Below are 15,738 nucleotides of genomic sequence, written 5' to 3'. Positions count from 1 at the left end.
CACGCATAGGCTCTTGGCACTCTGAAGAACACGAACTTTGCTGATTGACGCATTCAGCACCCAACAGTATCGGCCACTTGCTTTATATTATAAGACAAAATACCACTAGCATATTTTGTTACTAGTTCCAGCACATGAAAAACGCTGTAAAATAAACATTAAAAAATACCATACTTTTGTATTTCACTATGAAATGATTTATTCACATAATTACACATTGTATGTACAGTATTAACTTTCAATCGCAATGTACAATATGGTACAAACTCTCTTCGATACTTTCATTCTGCATATGAACATTCATACCACTTTGAAACAAGAACATTTTTAGGAATAAAACAAGAACAACAAAAACAGTACGAAAAATACAACATTATTAGCGTTGTCATAAAACTTAGTGACATCTGTGTTATATCTAGAAAATAGTGCACTCTCCGATACTCACACTAATTTTTTTTATAAAATCGTTTTTTGTTTTATCTAATTTTTTAGTTTTCTTTATCCTTGTCCTTTTTCTTAAACATTTATTGAGGTATTTGGCACAGTTCATATAGTTTGTACCTGTGAAGAGTTTGAACACAAATATTTGAAAATTAAATAAGAATCTAGATAAAATTTTAGTAACATTAACAAAACAGTAATCGAAATTACGTATACATTGTCATTGTCAGTTGTTAAAAAAGAAACTAAAAATATTAAAAAATATATAACAACAATTTTTTTGTTCGATTACAGATAAAAGCAAAAAGTAAAGAATTTTTCACATCTCTCTTTTATAAACTTATATATATATATACACAGTAGAAAAATATATATCAACCTCATTCAGTCAAGCTATGTCTTTGTAGAGGTTGATTGGAAGACATATAGTATCGTAGAAGAGCTAAACACATCTTCACAATTCACTGGTATTAAAATAATAATCAGAATAATTATAACAAATACACTTACTTACACATATCCAATTATTCAAGAGAAAGACTAGTTGGTTGGTAACCATTCCTAGATATGGTATTGACATGGTAATCAAAGATGTTTAACAACGTTTAAGATGTGAGGTGACGACATATAGCTATTAATTTTTGTCTTTATGATTGCATAATTCAATCCCAGGAACATTGTTAAGTATTTGTACAAATTATTCATATTTTGTTCATTGTTAACATTTTAATTCCTATCATTGAAAAAATAACATACCTAGATATGTTTAATTTCAAGGATCAAATCGTATTGACTGAATATGTACTGAGTTTCTTTATTTTTATCTGGGAAATATATAATGTCATAATGTAAATACAATGATATTCCTATCTTTCCGTGTATACAATCGCGAGAAACAACATGCTATTAACACAAATACAGTGTCAAAAGACTTATTGAAAGTTTATGTAATCAGAACTAATAACAATTAAAAACCAAATGTTTAAAAAGTTTATGCGTCATCCAGTCCCAAAGACAGGTTATAATTTTGATCATGTATTTAGATATCATTGGTTTTAATGTTCAAAAGTGTTAGCAATTGCAAATTGCATGCAATCTTGAATTGCAAATTATAGAAGTATTTTGTATAGCTTACTTGATGGTTATTCGTCATGCATTTCCAAGTGTATAAGGAGAGAGAAAATAATTTTTGAATCTGCGAAGTGTCACAGAACTAAATCGATTTTCTTCAAGAAAGACAGCCTTCAGGATTACAAACCAATGCTTGTACTAGGCACTTTTAAGGAGAAAAGGTGAAAGTAAACAAAAGAAAAAAAATTCAACCTGAGGAATATCTTGACATGTTTGAAGAATTTGCAACTTTGAGCGGTGTAAGTTCAGTGTAACATGTTGTGGATATCACACTTTGCACAGTGCAAGCAAATGTGTAAGTTCTACAAGCATGTCTAAAATTAGTGTTATAGCAGTATAAGAAACAGCTATTTATAATCTTAGACAAGTAGGATACCATGTAAAGTATAGAATGAATTTAACTATGAAGCAGGGGCTGAAGAATGAGATAGAATTAGATTTTCTTTCAAGGGAGAAAGAGATAGGCTACCATTGTTACTTTCAGTACCATTTGGTGTACACTTATGAGTGTATATCTAGCAACATCTTTCATTCATTTTTTTGGTTTCTCTCACTTATAATAAATGTCGTCAACACTGGTATTCAGTTTTAGGAGGAAAATGACGCATATCTTCAGCGACTCCTTGCACTTTGAGCGTCAGACCATATCTTCGGAACACAACCTACCGTCTTCACAACCGGAACTTTTAAAAATACATTCCTTCTGAACTGAAGCGCTGTTCTCAGCGTTCTCATCGATATCACTAGCGCACCATCTTCAGAACGGTATCTTGCACACATCACATTTGCCTAAAACGCAATAAACACGGCCTTTGGGCAAGATATTGTCGAGAAACAAACGCACGTCGCAAAGACGTCTGTCGTTTCGATTTCTCACAAAGCTCACAACGCGGAGCTTGCAAATGTCACTAGGAGTTGACAACGTAGGAAATCCAATCAACCGTGTGTGCTACCCTGTGGTATATGCCAGGTTGGCCAACTTGTGCACAGGAATAACCAGCCGAGACGATGCCTATCAGATACCATCGTCCAGCCTTCTCCAGCATGAGAGGACCCCCGGAATCTCCCTGGAAAGTACAAGGAAAAAGAAATCAAATTTATGATTTAGATTGATTGAAACTTTGTTCATATGTGTTTTAACCTTAACTACAAGGGAGAATCAAATAAAACCCTTAATTTGTTTTTGTTTTTAATCTGGTACATTTCTGTATGTAGGGCTCCACAAGTTCGCTGCATTTTAGCACAGACCTATTGCTGATCTACATATATTTTCAACTTTGAGTTACACCTTAGGATGAATAAGTCTTTGGGGTCCACGTGCAGTCACTTTATGTCCACTGCGAAGGCCTTTCCACACATCTGCCTGCAAACTGAGGCCATTGTCGAACTTTCTCCTCCATTAGTAAATTTGCTGGTGTGGTAAGCATGCACAAAGATATTGAATTATCATTTGCCGAGAAATTTCTGTAAATTTTAGGCTGACAGAGGGCAAGAAACCACTCATCTTCACTGTTGAAAGTGTGTAGAGGAGGCGCCATTTTTAAAGTAACAAAAATGTCATTTTGAAGCTCACTTAATCAGTGTTGCAACCATGGGATTGTCTTATAAATAGCAGTTGATACCTCATGTAAATTTTTATTGGACTTTTAAGTTTTTTCATTTGACTCTTGTAAAATACTATTGACAGTCTCTCAAACTGCGATGAATTTATCTTTTACTTTATTTGTCGCACCCTTTCAACCACAAGTGTATCTGTCTCCATACCCTTCAGTTGGGGTGTTGGCTACATGCTGTCAAGGTCACGAGATTTTGCTTTTCCTTTTCAAATCTTCTTGAATTCTATTTCGGCGAGCGGTCTGACAGACTTTAGTTTGTCGTGTGTTTTTTGTTACGTTGGGTTTCAAAAGGCTCATAATTCATTTTCAATTTCAGCAAAATATTAAATATTATGTACTTTGAACTACCTCTCTTCTGACAACATAAAATTGTAGAATTTTTAAGAATTTGGAAATTTAAAAAATAAAGGAGCCACTGTTGCAATTTTTGATTGATTTTCTTCCTCTTTGCATAAATTACATTACGTTTCTCTAACTAAACAATAATGATTAAAAACTGCTTTACAATAGTCTTCTATAACCATGTCAAGTCACGTAAAATGCGTTAGAAGTTGAAAATAGCAAAACAGCTGTCTGTCAGACCCTTCCATAGTAGCTGGGTGGGTCATTATAAGCGGCCATAGTACTAAAGGGTTAACAATGAAACTAGGTCTACGCACAAAGTAATAAGCCAAGAAATGTGCAAACTAAGTCTTCAGATATGCATCCAAATTTACGTATAATACATTACCCTTCGTAGATAAGATTTTGCGGGGGCAAATGTGGCGAAAACTGGGTGGCAACTGCCCCCTCGCTGCCACTGCATAAACCTTATGTAAGTGTATGTATGTGTGTGTATTACTAAGTATATGATCATTAACTTTGAATAAATATTATATCTGATTTTGATTGGAAGAATTATATATTATTTATTTCGCATAATTCCCGAGTGCGTGTGCAAGTGAATTGAAAGACAGCAAAAATTAAGCTTTTCAAATTGCAAGGAAGATAACAAAAGATAAGACAAAAATTAAAGAATAACAAATATGCAAGTTGACATAAACTTACTTACAAGCATACAAGTGCATTATAGCAATAATAATGATATGATTATGATGTTAGTACTAAATTAATTGATGAAATACCAATTTTCTTCTACATTCATGAAAAATGGTGGTAATTTAGTCGCCACCCCACTTGAAGAGACATAGGAAGAATGTTAAAGCAGGGTTGTTGAGGGTTCAGATACCCATAAATTCTAATGGGTTCTATTGGGTTTCACAGCAGGACCGGAAATTTTTTCTCGCACAATTTGAATTCGGTTCAAGTTGCGTATTGTTACATTGAAAAAATGTCCCTGGACCGTATTTAAATTGATGCGGGAAAAAAGGTTCCTGGACCTAATTGAAATACCTTACAGATAAAAAGGTTCTTTACGGTCCAGAACCCATTCACGCTTCCTGATTTTCTCTCCTGGACCGGAATTGAATTTAATTAAAATTTCTGAACCTTTAACAACCCTGTGTTAAAGGCTTTCTACTTGGTGCTGTTTGAAAGTCAATGGTGTAGCAAGACACCAAGAATGGTGCTGAACAATGTCAAATCATCAAAGGTGGTGTTCTCGTACACCAAGTTTTGAGTGTTTGCTACGCAAACCTTGAGGTTTTTTTGCACCGTACTTTTCACAGTGTGACATGCGCCACTGTTGCTGCATAAAAGAAGCTTTCCCTAAGTTGTGGAAACTAATAGGCCTACATGTGAAATAGCTACAGTTTTATTCTTGTTGTTATACCTGGAAAGAATCCTTTCTAATACATGTGAAATAGCTACAATTTAATTCTTGTTGTTAGGCTATACCTGGCAGGAATCTTTTCCACCTCCTCTGTAACCCGCACACATCATCTCATCGTAGATGACGACATTGATGCCCTTGGAGCGGTGCCATCTCTCGCAGAGTCTGTTGTCTATCACAGGCACGTCCACCGCTTGCAGGGTCTTTGGTCGAAGTCGCGAACCTGGAAAATGAACATCCAACTCACACATATCATAAAGATGCAACCAGATATTTACTAATACACGTAGTTACTACAAGTGATCGAAAATGAAGATGCCAGAAAGCATACCAGCAGTAAATTTTTAAATTTATTGGAGCTGATCGCACAAGTAGCTATGCAATGGCCAACAACGTACAGCTCACCGCTCACGAGAAAATCCCCAAACGAAGGATGACGGGGAGCGGGTGTGAAGGAAAGGATCGGTCCATTTGCAGATTGTAGGGGTAGCAGAAAGACTTTCGCTGCGGCTTTTCGAAGTGGGTGGGAGTTTATTTTGCGTCAATCAAGCAGAGCGTGTGTCCGCAGCAACAGTTTCCTGCTTTTCTTTCAGCGGCCAGAGTACTTTTGTATTGCTTATCCTGTGCATTATTTAGATTGTATTTCAAAGAATTTTAAAAGAATATACGGCAACGACTCTAGGGTTACCAGTTGACAAACTTTAAAAAAAAAAGGCATTTTTAGATTGCAAAATATTGTTAACTTTAGACGAAGACACACGTTTTGTGCTTACTGGTGTTTTGGTGGGCTTATAGATCACACCCCCCTGTAAAATAATTTTACACCGTTTCCGTATAACTAATAATAGGCCTCATTGTAGGCAAATGTTTTAATATTCCAATATTTATTCACTATGCTCCTAATATTATACGGTTGTGAAGCTTGGTCTCTTACTTTAAAAGAATAACATAATTTGACGTTCTGCCTCGGAGTTTTTTCTTCCAGGCCTAAAGTCAGGAAACTGTTTTTGTAAGACGTCACTAAAAACACATTTGCATTTTGGCATGGTTCAGATCGCTGATCTCCACTGCCATGTAACAACTAAGAGTACGGCAGTTAAAAAATACTGTTTATTTCTGAATTCTGACCTGAAACTCAAATCAAAGTAAGCCGCGGCGTATTGCATATTATTACCTATTGTCAGAAACTTGCTGATCACCAAGGTCCGCGGTAGATGTCACAAATGGTTTGAAATCAAAACCTCACGCGGTTCGGCGCTGACAACAGAAGAGACGCAAAGGTCCAACAATTTTTCTTTGTTGCAAGAAAAGTTTATTTTCTTTGCGCTTGCAACTGAGAGTGTCGTATTTCTTTACTTTGAAATTGAAAACGGAAACAATATTAACAATTGTTTACAAATAACATTTTGTTACTAATCTTGAAGTTAAGCAGCTGTCTATACCTCAAAAAATAGGATATTTCCAAATTTTCCTAAAAACCCGCCCGGAACATTTTTAGTACCTGAAAAACATGATTTGTCCGGGTAAAAGAGAACTTCTGGTAACCCTAAACGACTTACGTCGCTGCACTGGTTACAGCGAGCCCACATGTGTTTTTCACTCAACCTTCTCCTGAGTGGTCAGCTGTACTCGCTCTCTCCTTCTTGCACCTTTAAGTTGCACTCCTCCCCCCACCCAGTGTTGCCACATGACGGGAAATTTCCCTTTTGCAGGGAAATTCGGACCGAAATTTTAGCCAAAAGGGAAAAGGGAATTTCGATGAAGAATACCACAATTGCAGGGAAATTTTAAGGTCATCTGACTACATTATTACAGTTTATGTTAATTTTGAATTTCATATCCACATTTTTATGTTATTTATTTATTTTGCTATTCCTGCTTGTTTCTGCTCCTTTAAGTTTATTGAACTTGCTTTTATGCATCTTTGGATAAATAGTAACGATGAGGATTAACGATTAAATGGATTCCTGACTAGGATTCAAACCTGGGACATCTGGTCAGGAAGTGATGAAACTGAAATGTGATTTTTTTTTCAAACGAATAACGAATTCAACGTAATACTTAACTACGTACTACTACTGCTTCCACCACCACCACTAATAATGCTGCTACTACCATTACTACTAATTATTATTATTATATAATTTGCTTAGGTGAAGGGGGAAAATGGACCAAAGAGGGAAATTTTGCCCCTTGGAAAGGGAAATTGTGCCCTCATATTGTGGCAACACTGTCCCCACCCCGCAGTCCACGGTCTGGCGCTCCTTGATGATCACACATCATGAGAAACGCAACAATAGTGTCTGCATTTAAAATAGTAATTTAAATAAGTGCTGATAATATGAACTTCGCTTTTGCATAGGAGAATTAAAATTATTACATTAACTGTTTGTCCCTTTAACAATTATTTGGTTTTGATTGATCAAAATTATTTAAAATGTTATACGCAAGAATGTACAGTCACGTGGTTTATCCGTTTAAACTGTCCAGGCACATTTTCAGTTCTCATCTCGATTCTATTCATCGTGGATTAAAGTGTAAGAACAAACGCTTTAAGTTGTTATTGTATTATATAAAATGTTTCTTTTTCATTCAGTTGGTGTGATTTGTGCGACATATTCATTTTGCGTGCGAGTGTCGCAAGTGAAAAATGAGTTTGTGGCTAAAACGGACACCTTCCAACAATCGCGACACAATTACCGGCAGTAATTTATTTCCAATTCGGCCTCTGGTCATAGGCGCAGACTCCATGGGGCTTGGGGGGGCTCGAGCCCCCAATATTAACGATGTGGGGGCAGAGCCCCCAAATAATTCTACTTAAGAGGATCTAATGTATTATTTTGCTTCTCTTGTAAAGTTTACTCTGAATTGTGCCACATGAACTTAACTTTAAATACACATTTGAAATGTTCTAGACCAGGGGTTTCCAACTGGCGGCCCGCGGGCCGCATGCGGCCCCCGTTGTCTTTTTCTGCGGCCCGCGAAGCCAGTTTGCAAAATACATTAATTTTATTTATTTTTATTAAAATACGTTCTTTTTTTACTGAAGGAACGGATGCTCTGTGAAGAAAGACAATATCACAGGTAGAATTGATTTTGCAGTCAATAATGATAATCAGAAGAATCTAAAGTGACGTAACTTTCTCTTCACACCATGCATTCCATCCCTTCGCTATGTGGAATGAACTCGCCTGCTTCCGCGAAGGCTTCACTCTTTGTGTTCAGAAACAAACTGCAGAGTAGCGCTATAGAGATCTGTTTTACTACGCACGAAGTATGAAGAGATTTCCAGTGTTCCAACTCGGATTGTACTATGACCGATTGTTAAAGTTTGTGCAAATATCGAAATGAAAAATATCTCCAAAAAACCTAAGATTGAAAAATAAAATATCTTCTTCCAACTTGAATTGCGTGATTTGCAAGGCGATGTGTTCATTCAAACTAGGCAAGAAAAGGGGCCAGAGTTTTTCAAATACCTTTCAAAAGAACGCTTTCCAAACCTTCGTAGTTTTGGGCAAAGAAGGACATCGATGTTCGGCAGCACATACACGTGTGAAAGTGTTTTTTCTTCAATGAAGTTCATCAAGAACTGCTACAGAAGCAGACTGGCAGATTCTTCACTGCTTCACCTTCTGAGACTTTCAAATACAGAAATTCAAATACAATTTTAATAAAAAAAGCAGATCGGGCTCAATTTTCACATTGAACACTTACTATGAAGGATTCTTATTTGTATGGTGTGTAGTGTTGCCCACGAGACGAGACTTTGGCCTGTCTCGTCTCGTGGAAATGCTGTGAAATGCTGTCTCGTCTCGAAAATATTCGTTTGTCTCGGGACACATGATCAATCTCGTCTCGTCTCGAATTTTTAAAGGCCTGTCCCGCCTCGTCCCGTGGGCAACACGTGTTTTTCATTTCTTTCAATTCATCCATATGTATTGGGTTCTTGTGAAATATATTGTAATTATACAATTTTGATTTGTAATTCTATTGTTTTATTGCCTCATTTTAGAAATTTAGGTCATGCGAAAGTACTAAATTTTCAGTTCAGTATTTACATTTTTTTTATTTTTAATCCCCCCCCCCAAAAAAAAAAATGCGGCCCGCCTATCAACTGCTGGATATAATTTTGGCCCTCGGACCTTTTGAAGTTGGAAACCACTGTTCTAGACCATCAACTTTGGGGGGCTGAGACCGCTAAACCATCAACTTTCGGGGGGGGGGGGGGTATGACCAGAGGCAGCAAAACACATGACTTATTACTATATACTAAGTACATAATTATGAGTATTGTTAACATTTTTACTAAAAAGAGTTTCAAAAGACGATGTGCATGAACTAGGGGAGTGGATGGGAGTTCGGGCTACAAATGGCTCTTACATGACATTCAGAACGATATCGTTGATATATTAGGGAGATCTGTTTTGCGTTCCGTGATAGCAGATATGAAAAGTTGGGAATATTTTGCTATTATGGTTGACGAATCTTGTGACATATCCATCCGTGAACAATTGACATTCTGCATTCGAACAGTGAATGAAATTTTTGATATTTTTGAGGAATTCATGGGCTTTTACGAGATTCAGAACACTGAGGCCAAAACTTAAAAAAAAGGAAGGAGTGAGTCATTCATTAATTTATTTCAGTGATCAAAGTCCTCCCAATAATTTTGACAAGTCGGCGCACCTTCCTCTGGTTACAACTAATGGATTTCCCATCACCTCGATACCTACAAAATATCTTTGTCGTACTGTTTATTGTCTCTATTCTGATAGACGAAGCTGCTCTACCCACTGTTTCCACGTTAGGAAGCAATGCAATGCTTAAGGAGGGAGGTGGAAGGATCATTGCCCTCTCTCTATGGAAGCGGCTACTCTCTCAATATTTTGAAAATGATGTGCAATGACGTCATTATCATAACACACAATTCCGTAATATTGTTTGAATTTTGGGGAAATTTTGCAAACAGAACTTTGATAATATAGCGTGATCAAGACTTATTAAAGTTTGAATATCTGAGAAATGTTGCAAACATAATTTCGAAAGCACAACGTGTCCAATCATGATTTTTGTAAAATATTGCAAACAGAACACGTACAGCGTGTCCAAGGCTTACCTTACTATGTTTGAATTTCTGGGAAATTATGCAAGCAAAATTACAAAAGTACAATATATTTTCGAAATTTTATTCATTTTAAATTTCTGGGAAATTTTGCAAACAGAACTTTGAAAGTACATGACAAGAACAGGTTGGCAAGCAGGGAGACTTCTGTCGAATTTTAATGAATGGGTTCTACTGAAAAATAATGCACTTCTTGGGTTCGTTTGTTTATGTTAGCAACATATGTTTTATAACTAAATGTTTATCGACTTAGCTGTTAAGCTCAATAGTCGTGTCTATTTAAAAGCAGGCTACTCTTGTGCTATACATTAGGAACTCACAGTGAAGTCGATTGGGTTCCAAAACTAGGGAGGCAAGGTGCAAAAAGTGGTGGGGGCAGGGACAGTTTACTTCCCCTTGGTAGATAAAGTTTAGCATAGTGCCGGAGCAAAAGTAGCAAAACGTTTGGGGGGGCAACAGCCCCCTCATCGCCCCCACTGGTTACAGACAAAATGTGAATCAAAACGCCATTGAATAATTTCTTGAAAGAAGTTTTGTGTGTCACCTCCCCCATCTGCAATTCTGGTTCCCACCCCTTCTATTTTTTTTTCTGAAGTCGATGTTGTAATAAGAAAAGGAAATGAATACCCTTATCAGCTGGCAAAACGACTTATAAAAGTTGTAAAGAAAGTGACTGGTGTGACTTGTAGCTAGATACTGAAGCAATTCAATAATTTCATTTTTTTCTTTTTTCCGATCTTCATACTTCAACTCAGAAAAGGTGATAAATACCATTAATTCATTTTTCTCAGTTAGTTAACAGCAAATATATCACTTCAATGCATATCTCAACATGCGCGTGCACTCCTGCACAGCAAGGTCAGCAATGCTGGCTCACATGATTACAGTTGCAAATTATTATATTCTTTTTTTACTTTTAATTTTAAATTATTTCTTCCCTATTACCTCAACAGAATCAACCAGTAAGCTTCCAATGTTTGTCATTTCCCGATATGTGGTCACCCACACCCTCTTGTGGCGTGTTGATAAAACATTTGCGACCCACTACTGTGGTCAGGGAATAGCCAGGGGAAGCAAGGCTCGAAAATGGTAACAGGTAACCTTGAACCATCCAATAAGAGGTTGCTTCAATTGGAGGGAAACTTTCCAATCGGCAGGGACTGAAATAACATTCGGGCACAAGCAGCGAGGTCTATTGATGTACTAAGTGTTGCGAACTGCATGATAAATTGTCCACGTATACTGTATATTACTAGCGTTGTAGCAGATCAACGAAGCGGGTTATAATTTTTATATTTTTAAATAAACCAAGCTCAGTAGAAACACAGAAATATGATTTCTGACATGCGTATGACATATTATACATGAAGATAAACATTTCAGAGCGTTGGGTATATTGTAAGCATCTAACACGTACATAGCCACTTCTGCCAAAAGAGCTGGTAACACTCACTGCCCGTGGTCACATTTTTTACAAATGATTTGAAAGTTTAAAAGTTACTGTTTTTCGGGCGCGTGAAACTCTGCTTGTTTGTGCATACATCTCTACCGCCTCTCTCTCTCTATATGTGCGTTTTTGTACAATATTTAGTGTCAAGTGAACATAGTTGGAGAGCTTCAAAAGAAATCACTGTAGCTTTGAAAACAACAAAGCCATAATTTCCAACTCTAGATGCTCCTGATAAACTATGGCAGCAGGGAAACGCTTCAAATGTTCCCAACCTTTTACGGTTTAACATGAGTAGTATTTTGTTTATTTTAAATAAAGAGTTAACATATTGTATTTCCTTTCGTATGAGCTTCACCCCATCAATACATATATTTTGTTTCCTCTCTTTTCAATTCTTAGAGCCTAATAAACACCATTAAATGATTACGTGATTTATGTACTTTCATCAAAAGTGATTGTGATATTATAAAATCCTCATGTACATTATTCTATAAATTATTTATTTTAAGTGATTTTTTTCCAAAAAATCACCTGATTTAAGTGAATCCACCTTGCTATCAGGTAAAGTGCTCTCTATGTCAGTATAACATAACATGCATGAACAATGAATTTTTGGTTTTCATCACTTTTCTGGATTTGCTTCTCCAACGAAAAATGTCACCACATGCCATTTCATCTTAGTAACAAAATAAAGAACCTTGTGGAAGAAAATTGAGGGTCTTTTGGGGTCTGAACGAACTCTAGTACTGTGCAAGTCTTCTGGTATTCTTAAATGTAGAGTTGCGAGCAGGAGCGTAGGTGGTGTTCATGATTGTGTTTGGAATGCATTACGTGGCCTCATCTGAGTGTAATCTGTGTGAAACATGAGGTAAAAGGGGCTAGACAGAAAGAACCTTGTGAACTTACCACGGTGAGGCTGTCGACTGGACAATTCTGCAAGCAATGACTGAAATCTTGATTTTATGCCTTTTCTGGGGCCTCACTAATGCCTAACCTACTCACATGCTTCCTCCTCCATGAGAAATCACTTCCCACTATTATCTCTTAACTTGAGTAGGTTTGGAAGGTGTGTGTGCTCTTAGCATCCTGTTTTTGTCACATGAACCATCAAAGAGTGAGGCTTGAGTAGTTGAATTCCGAAACGTTCAAGACAATACTAGAAGCGAGCATACTTCAAGAGTTCAGTCTTGAAGACTTGGACTAGGAGCGGAAATCTTTCGAATTACACTTGACTGCAGCTCTTAATAAAATGAGTAGATGAAACGAAGAGCACATAGTTTCTTCCCCTTGTTATAAATATTTGATTTTTGTCATATAAATCACATACGCTCTAAAAAGTTCTTATGCTTACAATAGGAGAACGACAACCAACATCTGGCCTCACATTCGACTTCCATGATTTCAAGCGTGTGAACGATTGCAGTAATCAAGTCTGCATTGTAGAGTACTGCATGCTGCGGGCTCGGTTGCTTAATTGGCGATGCAGTAGGTGACGTCACTTCCATAATTCAAGCCTACGTTTTGAACCTTTCGGACACAGCCCCCAGATCAACGGCAACGCCAGGGTCAAATATCTAGGGGTGCTGAGGGGGTGCGGGATGAAATGTAGGGAGTGCGAAGTTGAAAATAATGGAAAAGAAATTAAACTTGCATGTATTCTTGTCCCTTTATCAAATATCAATGGACTTTTAGTAGACTTTAGAAAATTACTAGTGACTTCTTTATTTTTCTTGCTTGCTTTAACCACAACATATCAGGGAAGTAAATTCGGCTTCTCTTTCAAGTTAGTATTAATGGGTTTTCTGTAGAATACAATAATAGTGGTCTTTCTTCGGTACCTAACATTCAATGCTCAGTGCGACGATATGGTGGTCTTCATATGTTATAGTGTACCATAACACTGTAAAGGTTATAAGTGTTTTCGGTAGAAACTAGTAATTAAACGAAAATAAAGTAGTAGCGTTTACTAAATTTGGTAATTTTGATCAAATTCTTTGGTAATCATAAGCTAAATTTGCACGATTACCAAATATGTCAATTGTTTTTCGCTAAAAACTATTTTTTGCTTACCCCAAACTTTTATATCTGCGAAGAGTTAACAGTATTTTCGGCTGACAATAGGTTATGAAAAAGGGGTGCTGGAGGACACGCTGATGAAAATTAAGGTGTCCGTAAGCACCCCTTCGTACCCCCTGATTTATCTCTGAAGGCCCCTGACAAAGCATATTATCAAGTTTTCATGTCGTTTGCAGAACTGTCATGTCGATAGCATTACTCAACTCGCCCAAGATTAGCTGAAAGAAACAAAGGTGTGATACTCACCTGCCTGCAGGGCACCCCAACCTGCAGCCCAACCGAATTTCCCCAGGAAGTCTTCGCCCTTCTCTGGTAGACATATAGGTGCTATATGGGGCATGTACTGCACAGGCCTTTCGAGTCTCAGAACTGCGACGTCATACCTGTCTGCCTGAGGGGTGAACTTGAAGAAAGGGTGGACCTTGATGTCTCGCACCCCGAAGGTGAATGCAGGCAGTGGCTCCACCTGAGAATTGATGACGTAATCTCCCAATGTCACCTGAACTTGACGTGGCGATGCTCTGGTATGAGCGAACGTCATGGGATCGTGCAAAGAGATAGAAAAGATGTATGTAAGAATCCGTTCGTTTTAGAGGCATCCTTGTATCTACACAATTCATATTTTCACTTTAAGAACCACATGAAATAATCTTACTTGTGGAGAGGATATTTTTCGAAAATATGAAATGAAACGATGTGAAATCAGAGTAATTTAACATGGACTGTGGAAGAGAGTTGAAAAACAGATCGAAGTAAAAATATGTTGCATTAACAGGAAAATTAATATAGTATAAATTAAATTTTTAATTTTTACTAAGTACAATCAAATTAAACAAGTTCAAGTCTTACTACATACATTGTTCTTTGTATACTCCTGTTTACATAAAGTGGCACATTTTATGAGGTTTTACAGTTGAAGTATGTGTCATTTTATCTGAAAAGGAGTGTACAACGAAAATGTAAAAATCTATTGTTTTACTTGGATGAAGGCAAATCTCTAGACATCAATTAATGTTTATTTTACATATATGAACTTATAATAATAAACATTCTAACAGACACTCAATTACATTATTTTGCAAGTACACCTAGTTATTGAATCAGTTTATCCATATCAGAATTTCAAAGAACTACGATGTTATATTAAGTAAGAACTACGATGTTATATTAAGTAATAAATTTAGAAGAAAAAAATCTATATACATAAAAGCAAGGCTTTTCAAAGCCTGGACATTAATATTCTCGTCATCGCAAAAATATCGTACACATCACTTCCTGTAAGGAAATTTGAACGAGTTAATTTGCCCAAAACAAACATGAGAAGGTGTCACGTACGAAACTTAGTTTTCAAATGTTACCAAAAGAGAAGTTGGAGCTCAGTTTACTACACAACCGCAATATACTCCATGGGTCTAACCATTATATACATTGCCACATCCGCCAGTTTATTGGTTATTGATTTCTGAGGACCTGCTAGTGGGGACAATTTACAACATGATTAAGTAGCAATTTAATTGAATTCACTATACAAAGTTTCATCTTTGTAGCATCGATAGTTTCCTTAGGAGCCAGATTTTAATATTATTATCTTATGGGCATTTTACCAACAATATATCTTCTTTTACTGGTTACTAATATACTGGTATAATGTTGATTGTGTAATTTTCATTTCCATTGACAGACAGACGGACAGGGTGATGGAGATAAGAAATACCCCACTATACCAGCACTGTGTATTCTTTCAGATATCAACAGATATCAAATTGTTCGGCTGTTAAAATGAACAAATTGATGGACCAATACGAAAAATTTTCTAGAATTGATAGCTTTTGTATCTTACGATACACCATACCACATAATTGTAGCTTTAGTTCTGAGATATTGAAGATTAAACATGCTGACTTTCATTTGTTATAGCCACAGTCACTGGCGTACACAAAAGGGTATGATGAGGCTACAGCTCCTCCAGAAATTTTGAGAATAAAAAAAAAATTCAAAGAGAAGCAGTAAAGATCTCGGGAAAAACTAAAATGGTAAATGACCCCCCCCCCCCATTATGAAGGTTAAAAATGACAATTACGAAATATTTTATAGTGTATCCCCCCCTTATAACGCAGATATGTAATATCGA

The 15,738-nt window shown here is 36.7% G+C and overlaps 1 protein-coding gene across 6 annotated transcripts in view; it reads right to left on the bottom strand.

Moving 5' to 3' along the window:
• Window positions 1–229: 229 nt before the first annotated feature.
• The window catches only part of LOC146004093 (chymotrypsin-like protease CTRL-1), a 239,742-nt gene continuing 224,233 nt past the window's right edge, over window positions 230–15,738 (bottom strand). For all 6 annotated transcript variants that reach the window (XM_083142729.1, XM_083142733.1, XM_083142730.1 and 3 more), the window contains 3 exons: window positions 13,854–14,128; window positions 5,025–5,182; window positions 230–2,639 (listed from right to left, as the gene is read on the bottom strand). In XM_083142729.1, coding sequence (XP_082998855.1) covers window positions 2,481–2,639; window positions 5,025–5,182; window positions 13,854–14,128 — 592 coding nt within the window. In that variant the 3' untranslated portion in view covers window positions 230–2,480. The remainder of the gene's footprint in view (window positions 2,640–5,024; window positions 5,183–13,853; window positions 14,129–15,738) is intronic.

Source organism: Lepisma saccharinum, chromosome 21, assembly GCF_977018435.1.
Source record: "Lepisma saccharinum chromosome 21, izLepSacc3.1, whole genome shotgun sequence".
Lineage (NCBI taxonomy): Eukaryota > Metazoa > Arthropoda > Insecta > Zygentoma > Lepismatidae > Lepisma > Lepisma saccharinum.
The sequence above is the reverse complement of the archived record's forward strand: the minus strand, read 5'-3'. Positions and strand labels throughout refer to the sequence as shown.